Source organism: Chiloscyllium punctatum, chromosome 5 (assembly GCF_047496795.1).
Source record: "Chiloscyllium punctatum isolate Juve2018m chromosome 5, sChiPun1.3, whole genome shotgun sequence".
Lineage (NCBI taxonomy): Eukaryota > Metazoa > Chordata > Chondrichthyes > Orectolobiformes > Hemiscylliidae > Chiloscyllium > Chiloscyllium punctatum.
In genome coordinates, this window is record NC_092743.1 from 56,553,403 (window position 1) to 56,580,052 (window position 26,650).

General features: G+C 39.1%; 1 protein-coding gene across 2 annotated transcripts in view; it reads left to right on the forward strand.

Annotated features, from left to right (window-relative positions):
* The first annotated feature begins 3,019 nt into the window (after nucleotides 1-3,019).
* lpin2 (lipin 2) overlaps nucleotides 3,020-26,650 on the forward strand; it is a 121,516-nt gene continuing 97,885 nt past the window's right edge. The window contains exon 1 of one of the 2 annotated variants that reach the window (XM_072570378.1): nucleotides 3,020-3,186. Coding sequence is in view for 1 of the 2 variants with exons in the window: in XM_072570377.1 (XP_072426478.1) it covers nucleotides 19,311-19,397 (87 nt within the window). In the remaining variant the exon portion in view is untranslated. Of the gene's footprint in view, nucleotides 3,187-19,230; nucleotides 19,398-26,650 lie in introns of those variants that run through there. The other variant, XM_072570377.1, reaches the window with a different exon arrangement.

The window sequence follows — 26,650 nt, forward strand, 5'->3', positions numbered from 1 at the left end:
GGAGTTTGATCCATCACAATGAAGACATATACTGTATTTCCAAGTTATGATGGTGAGTGGCTTGGAGATGAACTTGCAGGTGATGGTATCCCAATGTATGTGCTGCATTTGTCATTCCAGATAGGAGTTTGGAATATGCTGTTGAAGGAGCTGTGGTGAAATGCTGCAGTGCATTCTAAGGTGGTCACACTGCTGCCATAAGAGAGTGGATGTTTGTGAAGTGATGACAAGCAAGCAGACTGCTTTGTTCGGTGTGGTGTCAAGCTTCTTCAGTGTTGTTGGAACTGCACTCATCCAGGCAAATGAAGACCATGCCATCACCCTCCTGACTTGAGCTTTGTTGAGACTGTGGACAGTAGGCAAGTTACTCACTATTGGATTCCTAGCCTCTGATCTGCTCTTGGAGACACTGTCTTGCAATTTATGGTTAATGGTTATCCCCAGGATGTTAATAGCAGGGGATTCAGTGGTAGTAATGTCATTGAATATCATGGTGTGATGGTTAGTTTCTCTCTTGTTACATATTATTACTGCCTGATATTTGTGTGGCTTGCATGTTACTTGCCACTTATTCATCCAAAGTTGGATATTTTCCAGCTGTTGCTGCATTTGGACATGGACTGCTTCAGTATCCAAGGAATCACAACTAGTGAAGGTTTTGCAATCATCAATGAATACCCAAATTCAGATGTTTTGATGGAAGATGGCTTTGGAAATTACCCTGAGAAACTTCTGCAGAGTTATCCTAGTGCAGAGATGAATGACCTCCAACTATCACAGCCATTTTCCTTTGTGCCATGTTTGACTCCAACAAAGAGAGAGATTTTCCTTTCATTCCCATTGACTCTAGTTTTACTGCAGCTTCTTGATGCCATACCTAGTTGAATGTGGCTTTGGTGGATATATTTTTACCGAAGTATACTCTTGCTGTTTGATTTTTTTTATCATTTCTTGCCAATTTATTTTCATAATCAATTTTCTCTCCTTTTTAACTTTTTGGTCATCTGCTGCTGGTTCCTAAAAAAATCTCAATTCTCTGGCCTACACCTGCTTTTGCTACTTTGTATGCCATAACTTTTGATTTAATACTCATCATTGAGTACCTTTGTTAACTCATTATTCCCATTTAGTGCTTCTTTTTGGCTGGAATAAATTTTTGATGAGTATTATAAAACATTTGCTTAAATATCTACTACTCATCTACCAGCCTTCTCATTAGTCTACTTTCCCCACCGGCTTGAGCCAACTTGTTCTTTGTTCCAAATGTAATTGCCTTTATTTAAATGAGGTCACCAGTTGGAGATCAGAGTTGCTCTCCCTCAAACTGAATTTGAAATTTCACCATAATGTGATTGCTAATGTCTCAGTGATTCTTAATTGAGATCTTTTCTTACTGCTGCCTCACAATGCCAGGGATCTGGGTTTGATTCCAGCCTTGGGTAACTCTGTGGAGTTTGCATATTCTTCCTGTGTCTCTGTGGGTTTCCTCCCACAATCCAAAGATGTGTAGGTTAGGAGAATTGGCCATAGTAAATGGCCAATAGTGTTCAGGGATGTATAGGTTAGGTGCATTAGTTTGGGGTAAATATAGAGTACTAGCATAGGAGCATTGGCCTAAGTGGGTTACTGTTCGGAGGGTCGGTGTGCACTTGGCCAAATGACCTGTTTCCACACTGTAGGGATTCTATATCATTACACATTGCTTGATCTAAAATATCCTGCTTCCAGGTAGGTTGAGAAAGATACAATTTTGATGGATTTTACAAATTTGTCTTCTACCCCCATCAGTCCAGTTAATGTGCAGTTTAAAATCGCCTATGGCAATTGTAGTGTTCTTTTTACATGTCTCTACAATGTCACTATGCTTCGTCCTACACTGAGGCAACTATAGATTACTCTCACCCATGAATTCTTTCCTTTGCTGTTCCTTGTTTCCATTCAAAGTGATTCCACATCCAAATCTTTGTCACTACTCACTACCACACTGAATTTTGTTAACAATTCTATCTTTTCCCTTTTTTATCTGGAACATTGAATAACCTTGAACTCCCAATCCTAATCACCTTGCTACTATGCCTCTATAACAGCTATCACGACATATTTATTTCTGTTTGTGTCCACTACTCATCTACGCTGTTAGAAATACTGTGTGCATTCAGATAGAGTGCCCTAAGCTTTGACTTTTATGGTTATTACTTATTCCAGTTCAAATTTCCAATGCACTCCTTTCTTAGTCTTTCTGCCCCTTTTTCCACCGTCAGAAATCAGTTTATATCTAGAACTCATTGCAAAACAGTGTGATGAACACAGGAACCCGAATGACTTTAAAGAACTATTTAGATGAAAGCTTTCGATCTGGTATTTCAAGTTAAGGCCAAGTGCTCACAATGAGATTAGGACAGATTGATGGGCCAAAAGGCCTATTCCCAAGCAGTTAAAAAAAACTCGACTATTCAAAGTATCCTCCTGTAGCTGGGAGTAGGGGGAGGGTCTTGTCCAGAGGGAATAAAAACTAAAAGTACTGGATAAATTCAACAGCTCTGGCAGAGAGAAAAACAAAGTTGAAGTTTCGAGTTCAACATGAGTGAGGAGTTCCGCAGACGAGTCATATTAGAATCGAAACGTTAGCTCTGTTTCTCTCTCCACATGCGGGCTGAGTCTCTCCAGCAGCTTGTTTTCCTTCAGATTTTCCGGGTTGTTTTTCAGAAGGTGCCAGAAATTGCTCGAAAAGCTCAGCAGGCGGGAATTAAAGTTAACGTTTCGGGTGGAGTGACCCTTCCCCAGAACTACACGCGCAGTTTTTTCGGGACTTAAAATAAAATTATTTCAGAAGATCCCGAGGGAGGGAGGAGTTTAAACTTCCCGGGCAATTCCCAACTGGCGAGAGCTCGCGGCCACAATCCCAGCGCGGGGACTGAGACGATCAACGGCCGATCGGCCACGCTCGTGATCACACGCGGCATCACGCGTGCGTGGCCCGCTCGGGCTCGCGCGTCTGGGGGGGGGGGGCGGAGAAAGAGGAGAGCGGGGTCACGTGCGCCGATAGAGTCGGCAAACGAACAGGAGTCGCCGGCATCCGGCCGGAGATGGCTATCTTCACTTTCACTGCGGAGGAGTGAAGACTTCGGGCTGTGAGCGAGGAGAACGGGGTAGCTGCGGGAGGCAGGGTTCAGCCCCTCGGAGAAGGTTAGAGACAGACCGCCCCCTTCCCCCTCGAGCGCCAGCCGGGCTAACGGTCCTCCCCTCCCCTCCCATTCGCATCCGTTCACCACTTTCGATTTGTCTTTTTTTGGTCGTTCACCTGGACTTGGTTTTCAATTCACTTCAGTGATTATTTTTAGTGAGGTGAAGGTTTCATTTTAAAAATACGTGTTCTGACAGTAGGTTATCTCCGTCTCGGGGTGCCAGCTCAGCTGATCCCGAATCAGTCTCAAGGAGGAACCCAGGGTACACCTACTGCTGGGCACTCCTACAGCTGCCAGTTAGTAGTTTTGTGTCATTAAGGTGGCATCGTCTCAATTTGTTATTCAGAAAATCCAATTTGTTTTATTTAAGTTTGTTCTACTGGTAAACGCGTTTTTTTTGGTAAAAGAAACATTTTCATTGGTGTGTTTGGATGATCGCAGCTGTATAATTAAGCATTATTTAAATGACACAGATCTTGCGGTCGTAGGTTTACCTTGATTTCAGATTTAGCTGATCGCTTCAGTGTCAATCATTGAATATTTTAGGGTTGTGATTCTCACAAACAAGCAGAATCCTTGCCGTGTCACGAGTACATCATTTATAGCATTCTTTCGTTTTGTAATACTTCAATATGGCATAAAACCCTTTACCTTGCTGTCTAAAAAGGGACCTTTTGTTCCTGCTGTAAGTGATTTCAGTTGGAGCTACAGAGGGCCGTGAGAGTTGTTCCTGTGCGTGTGTATCTTGACACAGTGGGATGAAAGCAGCAGGATGCCTAGTATTGATTGTTATTCAGCAGTCCCAGGTGTAATAACTTGATTGCAGAGATACGTAGGGCAGTTTCAGTAAAAGCTCTCAATTAAAAGACTTGCTGCCACGTTAGGAAATACCATTAGTTTGAGGTAACAGAGGCTTGCAGTGGCAATGTGGTGCATTGATGCCTGGGCAGTTCAAGGACTTCTGGCCAAATACTCGTGTTCCTAAATCAGTGACAGAAAATTGAGTCCGAGTCCCACCCATCTTGGAGATTCATCTTAATATATCTGAACAGGTTGATTGAAAATAATTACCTGATTACCTCAGGAAGAGAGGATAAACAAAGATAATCAGAGGAACAAAATGTGTAGACAAGAACTACTTCCATTGTTGAACAAAGCAACCTCTGAGTGCAGGTTCATAGATCCCTGAAAGTGGAGTCGTTGAGTCATAAAGATGTACAGCACGGAAACAGAGCCTTTGGTCCAACTTGTCCATGCTGACCAGATATCCTAATCTAATCTAATCTAGTCCCATTTGCCAGCACTTGGCCTATATCCCTCTAAACCCATCCTACTGATATACCTATCCAGCTGTCTTTTAAATGCTGCAATTGTGCCAGCCGCCACCTTTTCCTCTGGCAGCTCATTCAATACACACACCACATTCTGTGTGGAAAAAGTTGACTCTTATGTCCCTTTTAAATCTTTTCCCTCTTGCCCTAAACCTATACCCTCTAGTTCTGGACTCCAGGGGAAAAAGAATTGTCTATTTATCCTATCCATGCCCCTCATGATTTTATAAACCTCTATAAGGTCACCCCATACCCTCTGACGCTCCCAGGAAAACAGCCCCAGACTATTCAGTGTCTCCGTATAGTTTAACTATTCCAACCCTGGCGACATCCTTGTAACTCCTTTCAAGTTTCACAACATCCTTCCAATAGGAGAGAGTCCAGAATTGCACGCAGTATTCCAAATGTGATTTAACCAATGTCCTGTACAGCCACAATGTGACTTCCCAGCTCCTGTTCTCAATACTCTGACCAATAAAGGAAAGCATACACAATGTCGTCTTCACTATCCTATCCACCTGCAACTCTATTTTCAAGGAGCTATGAAGCTGCACTCCAAGATCTCTTTGTTCAGCAACACTCCCTAGGACCTTACCATTAAGTGTTTGCGCCCTACTCTGATTTGCTTTTCCAAAATGCAGCACCTTGCATTTATCTGAATTAAACTCCATCTGCAGTCCTCAGCCCATTGGTCCATCTGATCAAGATCCCATTGTACTTGGAGAACCTTCTTCGCTGTCCACTACCCCTCCAATTTTGGTGTTATCTGCAAACTTACTAACTATACCTCTTATGCTCACATCCAAATCATTTTTATAAACGATGAAAATTAGTGAACCCAGCACTGCACGGGTCACAGGCCTCCAGTCTGAAAAGCAACCCTCCACCACCACCACCACCCTCTGTTTTCTACCTTCGAGCCAATTCTGTATCCAAATGACTAGTTCTCCCTGTATTCCATGAGATGTAACCTTGCTAACCAGTCTCCCAATGGAAACCTTGTCATACTCCTTACTAAAGTCCATCACTCTGCCCTCATCAATCCTCTGTTACTTCTTCAGAAACTCAATCAAATTCGTGAGACATGATTTCCCTTGCACAGAGCCATGCTGACTATGCCTAATCAGTCGTAGCCTTTCCAAATGCATGTAAATTCTGACTCTCAGGATTCCCTCCAACAACGTGCCCACCACTGATGTAAGGCTTACCAGTCTGTAGTTTCCTGACTTTCCCTTAGCACCTTTCTTAAATAGCGGTACCATACTAGCCAACCTCGAGTCTTCTGGTACCTTATCTATGACTATCGATGATGCAAATAACTCAGCAAAGGGTCCAGCAATCACTCACCTGCTTCCCATGGAGTTCTACTGTACACCTGATCAGGTCCTAGGGATTTATCCACTTTTATGTCTGTAAAGACATCCAGTACCACCACCTCTGCAATGTGGACATTTTTCAAGATGTCACCATTTATTTCCCCACATTCTATATCGTCCATGTACGTCTCCGCAGTAAACACTGATGCAAAATACTCGCTTAGTATTCAACACCCCGCTCCCCCCACCCCTTCTCCTGCAACTCCACATGTCAGCTGCCTTGCTGATCTTTGAGGGGCCCTACTCTCTCCCTAGTTACCCTTTTGTCCTTAATGTATTTATAAAACCCTTTGGATTCTCCTTAATTCTGTTTGCCAAAGCTATCTCATGTCCCTTTTTTGCCGTCCTAATTTCCCTCTTAAATATACTCCTACTGCCTTTATACTCTTCTAAGGATTCATTTGTTCTGTCTGTTGATACCTGACATATACATAGGATATTGGAGAAAGTGTTTGGTATGTTTTCTTTCATTGGTCAGAGCATTGAGTGTAGAGGGTTGAGAAACCGTGTTGTGGCCGTACAGGACATTCATTATTCCACTTCTGGAATATTGTGGTCTCCCTGGTATAGGAAGGATGTTGTGAAACTTGAAAGGGTTCAGGAAAGATTTGCAAGGATGTTGCTAGGGTTGGAATGTTTGAGCTATGAGGGGAAGCTGAAGAGGCTTGGGCTGTTTTTTCTGGAGCGTTGGAGGCTGAGGGGTGACCTTTATAGACATTTATATAACCATGAGGGGTATGGATAGGGTAAATAGACTAATTTCCTTGGGTGGGGGAGTCCAGAACGAGAGGGCATAGGTTTAGGGTGAGAGGGGAAACATTTAAAAGGGACCTATGGGGCAACTTTTCACACAGAAGGTGGTGCATGTAAGGAATGAGCTGCCAAAGGAAAAGGTGAAGGCTAGTACGATTACAATATTTAGAAGACATCTAGATGGTACATGAATAGGAAGGGTTCAGAGGGAAATAGGCCAAGTGCTGATAGATGGGACTAGATTAATTTAGGATATTTGGTCAGTATAGATGAGTTGGACCCAAAGGTCTGTTTTTGTGCTGTACATCTCTATATGTCTAGGAGAAAGTGACAAATGGAGATGGAGATCAGAGTCTAGAGTGGGATGCTGAAAAAGCACAGCGGGTCAGGCAGCATCCGAGGAGCAGGAGAATCGATGTTTCAGGCATCAGGATCTCTATCCGTCACTATGACTCTATATTGTATTAGTCAAAATTATTGTTGGGAGTTTGTAAGCAAAGATAAACAAGCTAGACTTTTGTTTTCTTTGTGAGGGTCTCCCAACACATGCACAATATTGTTTGAATTGTCATCTGATCCATTTTATGACTTTGTTTTAGTATCACCTAAACTTCTGATTGTAGTTGTGATAGCATTTCAATTGTAATTTTGGAGAAGATTTGTAGCTCAGGTAGTGGATCAGGTTGTATGTTTCTTGCTGAGCGGGTAGCTTTGTTCTCAGATGTTTTGTCACCATGCTAAGTAACATCATCAGTGAGCCTCTGATGAAGCTCTGGTATTCTGTCCCACTTGCTATTTATCTGGCTTGATCTGTTGTGGTGATACCACTTCCAGTTCTTTTTCTGAGAGGTTGGTAAATGGGGTCTAAATTGATATATTTGTTAATGGAGTTCCAGTTTGAAGGCCAGGCCTCTAGGAATTCCCACGCGTGTCTTTGTTTGGTTTGTTCCAGAATGGATGTATTGTCTTAGTCGAACTGGTGTCCCCCTTCATCTGTGTGTACGGATACTAGTGATAGTTGGTCCTGTCTTTAGTGGCTAGTTAGTACTCATGTATCTTGGTGGCTAGTTTCCTGCCAGTCCGTCCGATGTAATGTTTGTTGCAGTCCTTGCAGGATATTTTGTATATGACGTTTGTTCTGCTGGCTGTTGGTACGGGGGTCCTTTAAATTCATCAGGAGCTGTTTCAGTGTGGTTTGTCGTTTTGTCATTTTGTTTAGGTCTGTTGTGCAGGCATTGGTGGACTGTGCTTATTGGATACCCGTTGTTCCTGAATACGTTGTACAGGTGTTTTGTGAATTCTATTTGAAATGGTGAGGCTGGGAAAATATTTCTTGCCATTTTGGAACCTGAAATGACAGTAGTTTAGCAATTTGTCTGATTTTTCCTGGTTATTTTGTGTAATTTTTTGTTTGCTTATTACATAGCTAGGAAGTCTACCTTTTTATATTATCCACCACACAATAGCTCTTTCGGTTAAATGTCATGGCATAAGAGCCCTCCTAAATCAAAATCTTAAATTTCCAGAGTTCTGTTTTACAAGTTTTTATGCAACAAAGAAGTATCTGGTTGATTTGTATGCCTTCAATGCTTGCCTCATAGAAGCAGAGTTTTTCTTTTGCCTCAGGTTTGTTTTGTGCTTGTTGGATTTGCACTTTAATTGACCATGAAGTGTAATTTACCATTTGAAAGTTAGAACTCATAATTAATAAACTTTCCCTTAAGGACAGTCATCTTTAATAATTGTCCAATAACTCCTCTCTGCGACTGTAAACTTGGGACTCATTCCTGCATGCAATAAATTCTGTTTGTAGAATCAAAAATCTCCAAGTTTTGTTTGAAGTTCTTTATTTTTCTTTTTCTTTCTTTCAGTCCTTCCTTTACTCCGCTCTCTCCCACTTTCTCCCCTCACCTGAATTCAGCATGTTGTTATTGGCCTAGACTTCAAGTAATACTACAAATTAGATTTGAGCTGAAGAGTGCAAGAAAACTTCTCGTAGTGTACATTACAAAGTGTGTTTCTTGAGCAAGGTAGGATCCACACAATTGGCTTCGCACAATTCTTAAGCTTTTGGTGTTCTGGTTAATGCATTTTTTCTTATTTTTTGAGTTAATCTGTTCAGAGATGTTATTACACACATATCGTCATCAGCTGGGATTGTGCACTTTACTTAAATCCTGTCCTTTAAAATGATTTGAATGCATTGCTTAGAACGTAAGAGATCTGAGTTTGCGGTAGTCATTAAACTTTTAGTGCTTGTACTTCTTTCCCCACCCTTCCTCTTTCCATGATAATGTACATTTAGAAACTCTTCCATGTTATCAACATCAATATTCAGTTGAAAATAGCACCAATCTCAATGGGTATAATCTTGAAACATTTTTAATAAATTGTAAGGGAATTCCTTGCATTACACTTCCCTTTTGAATCTGTAGTATATTTAGGTTAGGTATAACTTTTAAGTTGCTGAAGTGAATGCAGACTATGACTAGTGTGTACAATGATTATTCGAATGTTAACATTCTAATATTGCTAGATCATTGGATTTACTTCCCTGGAATAAGGCATTGCATATATATTTTAGGCAAAAGCTGTAGTGCAGTGCAAGTAGAATACGTGTGGTAGCTTCATGGATGAGTGACAATCGCTTTGTTCCAGGAGTAGTGGGAATTGAGACATTTCTTGTTGCTTGATTGTGATATTGAAAAATAGCTTTCTTGGGAATTCAGAATATTATTCATCTACCTTCATTGAAATAATCTGCGTTTAAACAGAAATGTAACTTTCATTCCTGTTCTGTTGCAGTGCTGTACAGGAATTCACTGTGACTGCCTTTTTAAATCTACTTGGTGTGCTGCAAACACAAAAGGTTTCAGCTTTTGAAAGCTAGATAGTAGGCATGCTGGTGAGGCTGTGAAGAGAGATTGTATTGTAACAAATATTGATGACGATACAAAGAGGTAGGATAAGTAAGCAGTAAGAATTTGATAGATGGAGTATAATGGGAAAATAAAATTGTTCATTTAGTCATGAAGAAAGGAAAATAGAATATTATTTAAATAGATGAAGATTGCTGCAGTGGAGTGATTTGGGTGTCATTGTACATGAATTGCACACATGCCAGTATATGTAGTAAGTAGTTAAGGGAAAGGGAGTATTGGTCGTGATTATAAGTGGGATGGAATATAAAATTGGGCAGGTGTGGATTTAGTTAGCATTGATGAGGCCACCTGGAATACTGTGCACTTTAGGCTCTTTAAGCCAGGGTGTACTCCTTTGTAAACAGTTCGAAGAAAGTTCAGCAAGTTGCTTCCTGGAGTGAAAACGTTGTGTCATGGAAGTTCAAAATATATTACTTCGAAATTAAGGAGAAAGTAATATTAATTTTAGTTTTTCAGTTATGTTAGCTCTGATCATACCTCAGGTCACCTACTCATTTTGAGCATTGAGTTCATTTGCAAGAAGTCATGTGATTTTAGTTAAATGACCACACAGCCACCTGGGGAGATAATTGAGAGGGTATTTATTGAGTTGAGACCACCACCAGAGAGAAGAGAAGCAAAAGATTCATGCAGGAAAGAGTCCCATGTTGGCACAATCAAAGCAAGGCCTGTGGAGAAATCCTGAGATGCTTTAATCTCTGTGCAGAAGCAGAAGGCTGTAGGGGTGTCAGAGGAACATATCTGACAGGACATGAGTTTATGGAAACTTAATGTCCGAATATTTTGACTCTTGAGTGTGAGCTTTTTCTTTTGTCCACACGTGCTGCCAGACTGGAGTTCGTCCAGCACATTTTTTTTTAAACAGTTTAGGGAACTTATATTAAATAATTGTGTGGAGTTAGCAGCTTGTATTAAGGGTCTCTGGAGAGACATTGATTAAAGAAAACATCTTGTGTAGGTGCAGAAGTTAATTGAAATGAAACTGATTATAAGCATGCTAGCTGAACAAGAAGCTTTCATGTGGAGGTAGAAGTGACTCTTCTCTATGGTTTGAGTCTATGTAAGGGTATTGCTGAGATAAAAGAATGAATCTGACTTATGTTTGTAAAGTAATAGTTTTTTTAGTGTTGTAATCTTTGAATATGCTCAGGGACTGATCTCTTTTGTAAACCATAAGAAATAATCTGTCAAGCCTGGTTTTGCTCTTGTGTATGATATTGCTATCAACTGGGGTCATAACAGTTGCCTTAGAATTGTTGCAAGATTGGGTCTATACTGACGATTTAGAAGAATGAGACGTGATCGAAGGGTGTTTGCCTTGCGTGAGGGCAGTGGAAGCTGGGTCTTTGAAGATATTCAGAGCTGGTGAGTCAGATGTTTGAGGGAGTTTAGGATTATAAGGTTCGGGCTAAAATCCGCTGTTACAGTTGCAATTAGATCAGCTTTGAAATGACCTTATTGAATTGTGCGGCAGGTTTGATTGACAGGTTTAAATTGTCATTAAATTTGTTTGGAGAATTTTATGCTGGCAAAATTGGCATGGCCAATAGTACTCGTGATAAATTGAAATTACTGAAAGTTTCCTGTGTAATCTCTTAAATTGAATTTATTCAAAATTTGCATTTTAATTCTTTTGTCAAGGCCTAGTATTGATGCCCCTAAATTATGGCTTATAGTTTGGGAGTAAGAATAATATTAGGAAGGCTGAAACTCAAGACTGCCTGTTTTGTCAGAGAGTTTTCCCAAATTTAAATGGTAAAGAATCATGTTCTTCATAGTTAGCACTGTCTCTCTGGAGTAGATTAGAGGAGGAAAAGAATCTTGTAGATTTGTAACTTAATGGGACCACCAACATTGTTTGTATTGTCTGATATTTAATCCTGTTTATGTAGGGATCACTGGAGAGCAATCAAGAACTGACATCGTCCTTCATTTGCCAAGCGTATCTTTGGGATTAAAAAGAGAGCAAGTTTCGATAGTCAAATCTGTAGATTTCTATTCTGCACTGCTTGGATGGATAAACTGAAGTTTTGGAAGTCCAAATGTATTTAGCTCAAATTTGCTGATCTTCATTTGGAGCAGTGCTGAACAAGATATGTTCAGTGAAGACAAGAAGTATATTTGTCTTTGCTCATTTAGTCTGCCAAAACTTGTAAGCTGGTGTATAATGGTGTAGATGTTAGGAAGGTTACCAGAATTTGACAAGTAAGAAGATACTATGTATTGTTTGTTTCAGTCATAAATTGTAATGACTACATTATCATATTTTGAGTTAATATGTAGTTATTGCTAAGTCCTGGTTGTGAAGCTCTTCTGGAGATCCTGAGTTTGTGAAAGCTTCTATATTCAAACATGTTATTTTATAGTGTACTGTAAAAGCAAAATGTAATGTCATAATTTGCTATCTGACTGGTTTAATGCAGACATTTAATTAGAGGTTTCAGTTTATTTTAAATGGGAAGTATTATACATTTTAGTTTAAAATACACATTCTGGCCATAGTAAGTTTTGTACTTTTTGATTCTTGAGTATACAGGCATATAGTGAATTTCCCGGTTGGATGTTAAAATAATTGTTTAAGCAAGGTGTACTATTCTTTGCATTTGAAAGTACATAATTTTATCATGCTCAAAAATGATGCCAACTGTGCATGATGCCAACGATTGTACCTCAACAATATGTAGCCAAGTTCCCATACATCACAATACTGAGTAATAAGCCATTTTTTTTGTTGCATCTAAAGATCTACACCAGGTTGCATATCTACACACAACATCAGTTTATTCTAGTAAAATATCACTTTTTATAGTTAATGATTTGTATCCTTGGTGACAATTGGTTATTGTTTTCACTTTGTATTAAGTCAGGCAATGGCAATTTAAAGCTTTGCAGTTTAAATTGCTGCTGATGAACATACCATAAACAATGAGTAACTTTTCTTGGTAAGTACCATGGCTAGTAGCATTCAGATTTTGTCAACTATGCACTGTACAACTGGTTACCAATTTTAATTTAACTCAGACTTATTATCAATGGTCAGTTACCTGGCATGGTTGCCAAAATATTACAGTAAAGTACAATTAAAGGAATCAAAATGGGAAACTAAGTCCACCATAATTTTTTTTCTGTTTTTAAATGACTTTTACTAATTGCTAATACTTTTTTGGAGGTTATAGAATATTTAAATTTGGGCAGCAGCCACAACTGAACTCTATTGTATTATCCAATTTTCAGTATGCTTTCATTTTCTGAAAGACCATCATTGGTGAAGGACAGCAAGCAGTTTTGAGAGTCACAGCTAAAGTTAAGTGCAAGTGATTCTGTCTCATAATTTTCATTCTGCTTGATTTATGATTTCACACCATTCCATAGATATAGACTGTCGGGAAATAGATGGTGACACTTTGCAGAATGTCCATATAACAGAGGAGGAAGTGCTGAATGTCTTGAAACGCTGAAGAGTGGATAAATCCCCAGGACCTGATCAGGTGTGCCCTAGAACTCTGTGGGAAGCTAGAGACGTGATTGCTGGGCCTCCTGCTGAGATATTTGTATCATTGATTGTCACAGGTGAGGTGCTGGAAGAATGGAGGTTGGCTAACGCGGTGCCACTGTTTAAGAAGGGTGGTAAGGACAAGGCAGGGAACTATAGACCAGTGGGCAAGTTGTTGGAGGAAATCCTGAGGGTCAGGATGTATGTGTATTTGGAAAGGCAAGGACTGATTCGCGATAGTCAACATGACTTTGTGCATGGGAAATCATGTCTCTCAAACTTGATTGAGTTATTTGAAGAAGTAACGAAGAAGATTGATGAGGGCAGAGCAGTAGATGTGATCTATATGGACTTCAGCGAGGCGTTCGACAAGGTTCCCCTTGGGAGACTGATGAGTAAGGTTAGATCTCATGGAATACAGGGAGAACTAGCCATTTGGATACAGAACTGGCTCAAAGGTAGAAGACAGAAGGTGTTGGTGGAGGGTTGTTTTTCAGACTGGAGGCCTGTGACCAGTGGAGTGCCACAAGGATCGGTGCTGGGTCCTCTACTTTTTGTCATTTACATAAATGATTTGGATGCAAGCATAAGAGGTACAGTTAGTACGTTTGATGATGACATTGAAATTGGAGGTGTAGTGGACAGCGAAGAGGGTTACCTCCGATTACAACAGGATCTTGGCCAGATGGGCCAATGGGCTGAGATGTGGCAGATGGAGTTGAATTCAAATCAATGTGAGGTGCTGCATTTTGGGAAAGCAAATCTCAGCAGGACTTATAAACTTAATGGTAAGGTCCTAGGGAGTGTTGTTGAACAGAGACCTTGGAGTGCAGGTTCATAGCTCCTTGAAAGTGGAGTCGCAGGTAGATAGGATAGTGAGGAAGGTGTTTGGTATGCTTTCGTTTATTGGTCAGAGCATTGAGTACAGGAGTTGGGAGGTCATGTTGCGGCTGTACAGGACATTGGTTAGGCCACTGGTGGAATATTACATGCAATTCTGGTCTCCTTCCTATCGGAAAGAAATTGTGAAACTTGAAAGGGTTCAGAAAAGATTTACAAGAATGTTGCCAGGGTTGGAGGATTTGAGCTATAGGAAGTGGCTGAACAAGCTGGGGCATTTTTCCCTGGAGCGTCGGAGGCTGAGGGGTGACCTTATAGAGGTTTACAAAATTGAGGGGTATGGATAGGATAAATAGACCAAGTCTTTTCCCTGGGGTCAGGGAGTCCAGAACTAGAGGGCATAGGTTTAAGGTGAGAGGGAAAAGATATGAAAGAGACCTATGGGGCAGCGTTTTCATGCAAAGTGTGGTATGTGTATGGAATGAGCTGCCAGAGGAAGTGGTGGAGGCTGGTACGATTGCAACGTTTAAAAGGCATTTGGATGGGTGTATGAATAGGAAGGATTTGGAGGGATATGGGCCGTTTGCTGGCAGGTGGGACTAAATTGGGTTGGGCTATCTGGTCGGCGTGGACGGGTTGGACCGAAGGGTCTGTTTCCATGCTGTACATCTCTTTGACTATGACTCTGACTCTATAGGGATCCCAGTGTTCTAATTTATTTTCCAATATAAGTCTTAAATGCTCTTATATTTTAAAATTGTTATGTGTGAGTTAGTTAACATATTGTAACACTACATGGACTGCAGTAGTTTAAGAAGGCAGCTCATGGCCTCTTTCTTAATTCGAGCTAGGATCAGGCAATTAATGCTGGCCCAGTCAGTGATGCCCATATCGCCATAATAATGAGGAGAGTAGTTGGGATGCCATGTTGCGGCTGTACAGGATGTTGGTTGGGATATTGTTCAATTCTGGTCTCACTCTGCTATGAGAAAGATGTTGTTAAACTTGAAAGGGTGCAGAAAAGATGTACAAGGATGTTGCCAGGGTTTGAATGTTTGAGCTATAGCGAGAGGCCGGATAGGCTGGGGCCATTTTCCCTGGAGCATCGGAGGCTGAGGAGCAACTTCATACAGGTTTATAGATCATAAGGTGAATAGATAAGATCTTTTTCCCTGGGTAGGTGAGTACAAAATGAGAGGGCATTGGTTTAAGAAGAAAGAGGAAGCATTTAAAAGGGACCTGAGGGACAACCTTTTCAAGCAGAGGTGGTGGTGTGTGTAAAGAATGAACTGCGAGAGGATGTTGTGGCGGTTAGCGTGATTAAAACGTTAAAAAGCATCTTGATGGGTACATGATTAGGAAGGATTAAAAGGACAAATCCTGGCAAAAGGGACTAGATTTATTTATGACTTGAATCCGGGATCAGAAAAAAAATAAAGTGCTGGAAAAAAAAACTCAGCTGGTCTGGCAGCACATGTGGAGAGAGAAACAAGTTTAACATTTTGAGCCCAAAGTGACTTTCTCTGGAACTCTTAAGTTCTGTTTGCTGTCTCTGAAGTCCAGCGGTTTCTGTTTTATCAATGTTCATTAGTTTTTGTCTTATAATGGCCCAGGTATTCTGATGGCCAAGAAGTCAAGGAGCTGTACATTGGGACTATGGGGGATTCCTGATACAACTGGGAGACTTGCCTGGGAAATGTAATTTTCTGGTGCAGAATTCCTCTGTATCTGGAATCCTCTGAAAGAGTCCATAAAAGACCTGAGAATTTGGAGGGCTCCAACTCGCTTATGAAGCTCAACACTTAAAAGGAAGACAGTTTAGAAATCTGTTCTAAAATGCTGGGCTGCTATTATACTGAATCCCTCAATCACCACTAACACCACCACCACCAGCAAGTACTGCTACTGGCCCCGCATCCACCCCTACCTCCACCTCTAAGCCCTTCTTGCCAAATTGCAGCCATGACCCAGCTGGAATCTGGTCATGTGTTCACTAATCCTGCATAATGAATGTTACATATTACAAAAGAATTATTATTTAACAGAATTAGACCTTTGTGCTGTTTCTAACATTCATAAAATTGTCATAATTTGACACTCCTGCAGCTTTCTGAAATTAACATTTACAATTCTTCACTGAAAGTAAATAAGAACAGAAAGTTTGTTGTACAATCCGAGTCTGTGCATGCATCTGGATTTTATTTTCTGACATGTGTTGCTCATTAAGTCGCAGTGTGTAGCTTCAATTACTAGATTCTCCTTTTTGTTTTTTGTTTTCTATGTTGTCTTTTTCCCAGTATCTGTTTCTCTTACTTTGTGGATCCTTGTATTCCCCTTTCAGACAGTAGGTAACATAAGCAAAAAGGGTGCAATGACCTAACAGTGGTCACATTTTTGGTGATGGCTGAACTGTAAGCCGACAGGCATTGATTTTGTTTTGAGATCCAGGTTGATGTGAACTAATGGATTGAAGCTCAGGAAAACGTAATTCTGGCAAAGACCACATTTTTCCTAAACACCGTTGCAAAAACTTTAGGAGCTAGACTGCAATCTGAAGGATTTATCAAGAGTTTTTAGTTAGCTCTTTGATACATGTGTTGAATTTATAATTTTTGGAAGAAACAGGAAAAAATGTTGGTGAATATTCAGCTAAGTGGAGCAAAATAAATTCCTAGTTTTCCTAAATAATAAAGTAGTGGCTTATATCTCCCTAGTCAAAGGAACATAGAGTGAACCTGCTGTGGACAATAAAAGAATAGAGAAAGGTTAAGTAAGTTCTTGAAGTTACCAGTAAAAAGTAGTGAAAATGTTAATTTTCTTAAGGAATTCTGTAGCTCTTAGGTTACCTGTGCATCAGTTGAAATGAAGTTGAGGTATGATGGAGGTTAGACCTTATAGCAGCTCCATCTATAATTGCTTTGCTTTCCCCTTTTTTTAAAAAAAGTAGTCTGTATATGAGCAGTGGTTTTTGGTTTATTGTATTTCCCTTGGCCATTTTTAGCCTGTGCTTCCACAATCAACTTCAGAATGACAGCTGTAAGTAATTTATAAAGCCTGTGACTCACAACTTTAACTGTTTCAAATAAGTTTGACATGTTGTTGACCGGATACATTTATTATATATTTTGTGACATCCATTTAGATCAACTTAATCAATGACTTAAATAGTCAATGTTTTGCAGGAAATCTTGCCATCTAATTTCTTCTGCATAACAAATGGATATATGTATTGAAGATGTGCTAAACTTTTTTCAAATGATTCTGCGGACTTTGACTTTCAAAGTTTAGGAGAAGATTTGCAGCTCGGGTGCCCGTTGTTGTGGTTCTGTTTGCCGAGCTGGGAATTTATGTTGCAGACGTTTCTTCCCCTGTCTAGGTGACATCTTCAGTGCTTGGGAGCCTCCTGTGAAGCGCTTCTGTGATGTTTCCATCCACTCATCCACAGATTCAATCAATAAGCACATTGACCTGGACCCAATATACTGGCCACTGCAGCGGATAGCTGGAACTGACAACTGGAAGTGGCAGGTACAAATCACTATAAATGCCGGAGGAAACATCATGGTAGCGCTTCACAGGAGGCTCCCAAGCACTGCAGATGTCACCTAGACAGGGGACGAAACGTCTGCAACACAAATTCCCAGTTTGTAGGCAACTGGATTCTGTTTATTGATTTATGCAAAAAGAACCAGTGGGCTAAACTTTGCATTAATGATGATGGCAGATCTGTGTTTAATGTCATTGTTTAATGTCAATCCAGTTAGTAGGCAACTGGATTCTGTTTATTGATTCATGCAAAAAGAACCAGTGGGCTAAACTTTGCATTAATGATGATGGCAGATCTGTGTTTAATGTCATTGTTTTATGTAAAACAATGACTACGACCAGTGAATGTGATGTTGAGGTTCACAGTATATTATTCCTAAGCAGTCAGTAAATTTGTAAATGCCTTAACTTTAGCACTTAGTCTTGCTGTTTTATAAAAAACCTTTTGATTCACTTGTTGAATGAGGTGTAACTAATTTTTAAGTATATTAAATTACTTCTAAATGCCCTCACTGCCCCTGAAGTTTTATGCTTGTAAGTATTGAATTTTTTCTTGTGATAAATGACTTTAAAGACCTGATTTTAAAAAAAATGGTTTTGGCTTGTGTCTAACTCATTTTAATGGGATATTTTTGTTACATTATCTGAAAATGTGAAGGTGCAGCAATTTAGTTGTTTTGCTTTTTGAATTGCAGTCTGAGAACACACGTGTGTGGCCATTTACCTGCACGGTGACATCACTGTTGGGTGCCTCGAGGTTCTTTTGACTTTGTGTCAAATTTAAACTGCCGTTGAAAAAGGAAATCTACACCCCAGAGCTGGCTAAATCTTTGTGGGCATGTGTCTGAAGTCATTGGTGCATGCTGTCACGTCACCACTGACTATAAAATCCAACCCATCAACTGCACAGATGTAGCAATCCCTCAGTAAAATGTCCATTTAGAATAGCTGCAGAGTTTCAGCTTTCATTTCTGACCATGCGAGCACTCAACTAAATTCAGAAGTAATTCATTCAGTTAAGACTATCCAATCCCAACATTCAGTCGTAATCTTTTCAACAGTGTCAAGGTGATTATGCAACTTGGAGTACAGAATTATGAGTTATTCACTTAGTTTTAAGAATGTTTATGCTAATGCTTTAGACACACTTCGTCTGAAACTTCTGTTTATCTTTTCCTTTATTGGTTTTTGTTTTTCTAATCTCATTGTTCCAATCAAAGAAAACAATGTTTGCAAAGACTTACTAAATTCTTACAGTACACAACAAAGTAGAGTTTCCTAACAGTACGGAAACAAATCATTCAGTCTGGTTCTGAGAGGAACTCCACTACACTTTCAATCCCTCTGCCCTTTACTGTGGTGTTGGATGATTTCATAAGTGTGTTTACATGAGGAAGAAAGCAAACACATTCGAAGTAAACAAGTTCAAAACTTATCAGTAACATCAACAATGGATTTGTTCTTTTGATTTGTGAAAGACATGTGACTTGATCTAATTATTAACGAGTCCTGTGAATTTCCGACATCATCCTATGTTTTTGCTAATGGAGAGATGTTTGTTATCAGTTGAAACTTTGAGCAGCCTTTGACCATATAGCTTTATCTTTCTGATGAGAGGTTGGGGCAGATTTTCAGTTGCTATTGGTTGGTGAATATTTTACTTTTGTTTTGCTTTTCAAGCTGCCAATTAAACAAATGTTTATTAGTAGGTGTACGCTGTAATCGTGTGTTTGCTATACTTGGATTCCTTGAATTCATTCGATCATCCGATGAGCACAAACTATTGAAAAACTTATATGATAAACAAGGATTTTTGAAGTTTAAGAGGGAACTACTTTTTCATAATGTATTTGTATAAAGAGGAATTTGATTGTTCTGGAGAAAGTAGCAGTGAAAGTGAAGATAACATCTTTGGAAGATCCTGGCTCTGGGTGAGTTTGTGAAGCTAATAACTAGAACAAACACACTTCAGTTAGGTTAGGATGTGGAGAAGGATCTGTGAACTTGCTTAACTTTCAAAATCTCTGGAGGTTTTATTGGCATACACTGGAGTGCAGAATGACACTGTATTAATAAACCCTGAGAATTTTAACTTTGTTTTAAAACGTTGTTACATCATTGTGTAACTTTTTATAGCACCAGTAAAAGGTTATTCAGCCCCTCAGGCAAGTTCTACCTTTAAATCAGATCACAGCTGATCAGGAGTTCCACTCCAACTTCTTGCATTTGTTCCATATCCCTTGATGCTCTTTTGCATCAGAAGTCTGAATCTGAGCATTATCAATTTTATTTGACCTAGCATGCACAATCCCTGTGGGGCAAGAGTTTTACATTTTGCTACTATTGGTATTAAAAAAAGTGCTTCCTGATATTATTTCTGAATGGCTTAATTCTAATTTTAGGATTGCGTTCATTTGCTTTGCATTCTGTCATTGGATGAGCTACTTTTTTCTGTATCGTCCTAAATTCCTTATTATTTTAAACACTGCAAATAGCTCACCCCTCAAATTGCGATATTCAGAAGAATTTGCACTAAATGTCTGCAACCCAATCTCAATATTCAGCCCTTTAATCCCTGATCTAATGCTGGTGACACTCTCTGCTCTGCCGATTATATCTGATTTATCTCAACTCTGCATTCCTACCTTCTCCCCATATCCCTTGAATTGAGACCAAAAATCTAACTGATTTGCCTTTGAAAATCATCAACCCTCTTGGGAATTTCAAAGATACTCAAAACTGAGTGGAAAAATATTCTCATCCTATTAGCCCTGCGTAATAATCCCTTTTGTCCTGGTGATCTGCCCCGTGTCTAGATTTCTAGATATTTGACTCGAACTGTGCTTTTTAAACATTTGAACTTTTTCTGTGTGGAAATTTCTCACTATATACATAAACAAAAATTGTTGAAGCTATGGTGTTTAACCCTACATGAAGAGCTACTGTAGTCTACAATGTATGGATTTGCTGTTGCCTCCCATTTTATAATGGTACTGTTTTAATGTAAGTGTCTGTACACCAATGTAAGCTACATTCTGTTATTTCTACAGCAAGGTTGGGCTCCACTATTCTTGCAATGATTTCACAGGCCAACCAGTTGCAATCCAGGTACTAGATGTAGGGTCGGGTACGTTTTGGCGCCGATCATTTGACACTGCCATTTTGGCTCTAAATTGTTTTGGCATCTTTTGTCATACTTTGAATAAGTTGATAAGATTGTAATGAATAGGTTAAAAATAATGAATAAAAATAATTAGATTTATTTCTTACAATGCAATAAAAACTAATTTCTTACAATGTTTCTAAAATAATTCAACAAATAAAATGATTATAAATTAATGCAGCTCTTTCTACTAAAAATTAAAATTCTCTCATCTTCTTGACCGCTATCGCCAATTTAAAAAGTCTTCACATTGACCATTGCTCGGCACATAAAATTTGTACTCGTCACAAATCGCTAACTCTTTTGAACTAATAGGATTTGGAGGAGCAGAATTGATTTGATTTTGTTTTCTTCGTATGATTTTTTTCATAGCATCTGAAGTTGGAAGCGCTGTCTGAGCGGGGTACAAAATGAGCGGGTCGTTAGTCATCCTCTCTTTAACCAAATAAGACTTTTTTAAAAATTCTGAATTGGTGCCAAAACAGCTCCGCGCCAAAGTAATGAGCACCAAAACAGTTTAGAGCCAAAACGGCGGGGCCAAATAGTCCCATTCCGCTAGATGTATAGGGTAATTGTGGGTACCCATCTCTGATGGTTGGGATTGAAGGAACTGCACCATTTATTTATTAAAGCAACTAAAACTTTTTAACCTGTTCTAAGCAAATTTTTATATCTGCAGTATCATTTTTTGTATCCTCTCACTCTTCTCTGCTGCACCTAGTTGCTGATGACAAGTCTAGATGGGCTTGAGTTATGAGAAGGTTTAAAATACACTTAAGGGCGATGTAGACAAGTGAGTGGGGAAGATGCATGGCTGATGCAGTATAATGTAAGTAAGTGTGAAGTTGTCCACTTCAGTAGGAAAAATAGAATGGCAGTGTATTATTTAAATGGTCATGTATTGTGGAATGTTGCTGTTAAAAGGGACGTGGGAGAGAAATCAAACATGCAAATGTATCGACAGGATGCACGTGGTAGGTTGGTCATCCATTACAAAAGGATCAGCAATGATATGTGGAATGCCATAGTAGGCGGAGTGGGCCAAATGGCCTACTCTTGTTCTTCATTTCAGTTTTTGTGATCCTTTTTGACAAGAGCCAAGTGGTCTAAAGTTTTTTTCTAAGATATCTGCATTGCACATTTTTTCACTTTTTTTGTCCCCCCCCCCCCCCCCCCCCGTTCAAACTATGAATTGCATTGTAAGTTTCATCTTTCAAATTCAGTTCTTTTCCAGAGCAAAATTTCTGATTGACCTGTACATCAAGAAATTTCTTTGGACATCTGTACATAGTATCTGTCTTCAAATTGTGGATGAATTTAAAGATTTGGTGTTTTTATTAACTGTCAGTAGCAGGCTTTCCATTATCAGGATCTGAACTCTGAATTCACCAATGTTCGCCTTGACTGTTTGATGTAAAACATCACATGACCGAATAGAGATGTCTCTTATTGGTGCGTAAGCACAACCCTGCTGACCCAAGTAAAGAGAAGGAATGAAATGTACATTAAAGCGAGGTGTAGTTAAAAAGGGCAAGGCAAATAGTGTAGTCAAAATCAGTGACTGCAGCTGGATTTTGTTTTTGGAATATAATTGATTATGATTAATAGCCCTAAGAACTAGAATTTCATTATGGTTTTACTGTATAATCTTGTGGCAATTTAAATTGGATAGCTAGCAGTTTTGGAGGTGAATTTAAATTAAATAGTGTTGACCTACTTTCAAAAATTGATCCAGGCAGTTCAAGTAAAAATTATAGTGTCTAATGATGAGATTGCTGTAGAATAATAGGTTTGGTGTCATGAGCATTAATGAACTTTCATTTTTTGGACAAATTGAGCATTGCAGTAGTCAATTGTGTCTAACAGTGGACTAGATTTTGCTGTAGAAATGAGGCTATTGGCATTTTATTATTGAGTGGTGAAGTGTTAACTCCTGGTGACAGCACGTAAGTCATCACATGACCAAATCAGAATGTTGATGCTTAAGCTGTCTTGCTTTTTCAGAAGCTGTACAACAATGGCATCTTAGACTCTGTATATTGAAACGCGTGAACGGTATGAAGATGCAGTACTTGTGTTAGACACCCACTAAATGGCCAGAAAAAGTTCATTTGTACAAAAGGGCGCAGTTAGATGGGAGAGTGAACTGTGAGGGGAATGGAGAGATGATTGTGTGATTTGAACAAGTTGTGTGAATGGGCAGATACATGACAGACAAAGTATGATCTAAGATTATCCATGTTAGTAGCAAAAACAGGAAGGGAGATTGAGAAAGGGCAAGGTGCAATAAGACCCGGATGTGCTCATACACCAGTCACTGAAAATAAGCATACAAGTGCAACAACAAAGAAGGTAAATGGTATGTCATCCTTCATGACGAGAGGATTCCAATACAGGAGTGGCAACGTCTTGTTTTAATTATACAGGACCTTGGTGAGACCACATCTGGAATTTTGTGTAGTATTGGTCTTAGCTGAGGAAGAATGTTCTGGCTATGAAGGTAGTGCAACAAAGGTTAACCAGACTGAATCCTGGGATGGCAGAACTGATGTGGTGAGGAGAGACTGAATCAGTTAGGACTATATTCACTTGAGTTTAGAAAAATGAAGTGGGGAGGAATCTCATCAAACTTATACAATTCAAACTGGACTAGACTGGGTAAATGCAGAAAGGATGTTAGCAATCAGTGGGAAGTCCGGAGTCAGGTTGAGTCTAAGGATGTGGGGTAGGCTATTTAGAACTGAGATGGGAAGTTTTGTCAACCAGTGAGTCGTGAACCTGTGGAATTCTCTGCTACCGAAAGCAGTTGAGGCCAAAAGCATTGAATGTTTTGAAGAAGGGTTTAAGTATAGTTCTTGGGGCTAAACAATTCAAAGCATTTTGGGGAGCAAGAAGGAACAGGAGAGAGTTGGATGATCAGACATTATCATATTGAATGATGGAGCAGTCTCAAAGGGCTGAATGGCCTACTCCTATTTTCTATGCTTCTACCTATGTTTGCTTTCCCATTACTACTCATCAACCTCTTTGGTACTGAAGGTTTGCTTCTACCAGTATTGTCTCATTCTTTCAGATCATCATTGTTGAGAGAGATTTAGAAATATGAATTATCACTTTCCTATTTTTTTCTCTTGCTTCAGCCTCAATCCCAGATTTGACAATAAGTAAATTTTCCACCAGCTAAGTCCAAGTTTAGACTCTGATTAATTGTTGATAGTTCTTCAATCTGAAGATATGAACATTTTCTTGTTTCTGTTTAAACCGGTTCCAGAGCCCCTACTGAGGGTGCTTCATTGGAAAGGCATTCTAGTCATATTAAGTGCCAATCAAAATCCTGTCAAATTTATGGACAAATGTGATGACCAATTCTAGCTATTTGCTCTCAGTGGAAAGTAAACAAAATCCGTCCTAATTCTACACTGTTTTCAACTTGAATTTAACTTGTGTAGCTTGAAGACAAAAACATAGAATAACATTGCACCATAATTAAACCTAAACTTTTAAAACTAAACTACAAACTTTAGTTGAATCCTTTATAAACTGACTCCCTTTTGTTTTTGGGAAAAAAGCACAATCACTTCATGTTAACACTCCTTTACAGTTGCTGAAATGCATACTTTGGTACTGTAAGGATTGTGAAAATGAAACTAAACACATTGATCAACACTCTTTTTTTATGTTCTCCTTTCTTTGAACTTCATATGGTTTTGCTTCACAATGTCATTTATCCATACTATTCTGTGATATTGCAGAATAAATATTTAAAATGTTAATGGGATCTGTGCATCAGTGGGTTGGCCATGCTTATTGCCATTCCATAACTGATCTTGGAAAAAAGTGGTAGGTGTGATGCTGCCTTGAATCCGTTGAATCCTTTTGAGGTCTATGCACAGTGCTGCTTTGGAGGGATTCCAGGACTTTGACCAAATGACGATGGAGGAATGGTGATATAGTTCCAGTTAAGTTTGGGTAATGAGTTCAAGGTATGCTGTTCTTGAGCATCTGCTCCTTTTGTCTTTTGTAGGCAGCAAATGTGAGAGAGCACCATAATGTGATTGGAGGAGCAACTTCTCACAATTTCCTTCCATTTATCTCTGTATATGTAATGACCTTTCCCCAACAGTCATTTCTGTGACAAAATTTTCCAGGGTAATTTAGGGATTTTAGGGTCAGATCTGTTCAGAACCCCCATGTACTTCAAACATGACTGGAGAGTCTGTAATTCATTTTTGGCGCCTCCACAGCAATCTGTCAGCCAATTAGCATTTTTTTTTGTCTTGTAGTACAAATCGTGATCGTTTTAAATTTGGCATTCTTGTACTTGTCCCGATCTGTGTAAGACGAGTTTCAGCAATATGTCTCTCTTTGGTATTATCTATTTATCTTGTTTAAAATTATGTGCAGAAGTCTGAATCTTTGATTCTCTCTTACAAGATAGTTTCACCTGTTTGTGTGTGCATTTACACATATGTACTTTTGATTTTTCAGAGAAATTGGAATTTAAGCCAACCAGTAGTTTCATTTAACCAGGTTGTTTCTAATAATGCAAGTGTTATAATACAGCAGTGTTCATTCAATTTTGTAAAGAGCTGCAGTGTATTTTTCATGTAATTCAAAAGCTTCTGCTTCTTAAAATTTCTTGGTTATGGTGCTGACATGCCTTTTTAAGAGTCAGTGCTGAATTCTCCTGATGCCATCAGTCTGAATGTGTGCTGCATTTAGTTATGATACGAATTGTCTGATTTTAAAATGCTTGGCTTGTCTTTTTGTGTTGAGCTATGAGTAGAATGGGATGTATGTTGATCAAAAATTACAGGGAATTATACAGCTGAGAATTTGTCTCTGTCTTAAACAGAAGAAAATTGTTTAGGCTATTATGTTGACAACTGGCTCATTACTCCAGATTAGTGAGATGTTAATGATTATTTCCTAGTGCCTTTTATCAATGATTCTTCAGTTCCATTGTTGAATTTGGCTGTTTCTCAAGGAAACATATCTCTATGAAGTTTGCAATGTATCATTATTTCTAAACAATTTGTTTCTATACCTTAGGTATGTGATTATTACACTGAACTGTAACAAAATCTTCATGAAAAGCAAAAGCTAATTTGTTTTCTCATTGCATCTAATTATTTTATTTCCATGCTCTTAGCCAAGCAATGACAGCATTTCTAAATGTTTCTTGACAATTTTTATTGATATCGCAGCTTAAAGAGGAATTTTAATAAAGTAAGTCAAAATTGTGGGTGAGTGTAGTTTTGGGACTGCAAGTCTTATTTAAATTATTATTAATTTTTCTAAAATAGCAATTGTTTTCTTTTGAATATTACAACAAATACAGAACCAAACAATCCAAACTTTTATTAAAAAAACAAACCTGCTAATTACATAAATAACTAAGGCAATAAAACCAAATTAGTAGTAGTAGTAGTAGTAGTAGTAGTAGTAGTAGTAGTAATAATAATAATGATAACCACCATAACACATGAGCAAAACAAAGTCGTTTCCCTGGGATCGGGAGTCCAGAACTAGAAGGCATAGGTTTAGGGTGAGAGGGGAAAGATATAAAAGAGACCTAAGTGGCAACTTTTTCACGCAGAGGGTGGTACATGTATGGAATGAGCTGCCAGAGGATGTGGTGAAGGCTGGTCCAATTGCAACATTTAAGAGGCATTTGGATGGGTATATGAATAGGAAGGGTTTGGAGGGATATGGGCCGGGTGCTGGCAGGTGGGACTAGATTGGGTTGGGATATTTGGGCGGGTTGGACCGAAGGGTCTGTTTCCGTGCTGTACATCTCTGACTCTATTAGCCCTCGATCATCAAGCACATAAGTTCATACATATTCATATGTTCATAGTTCCTCTCCTCTGAATGCCAGATTCATTACATAGAATTGCCATGGCTATATAAAGGCTTTTATTAGTATGGTGGAAAAATCTGTACCCAGGTAGTCCCAAAAGGGCCGCCACATCTTCTAAAAGTTCAGTTTTATGATGCACCATACATGTAAGAAAGTCC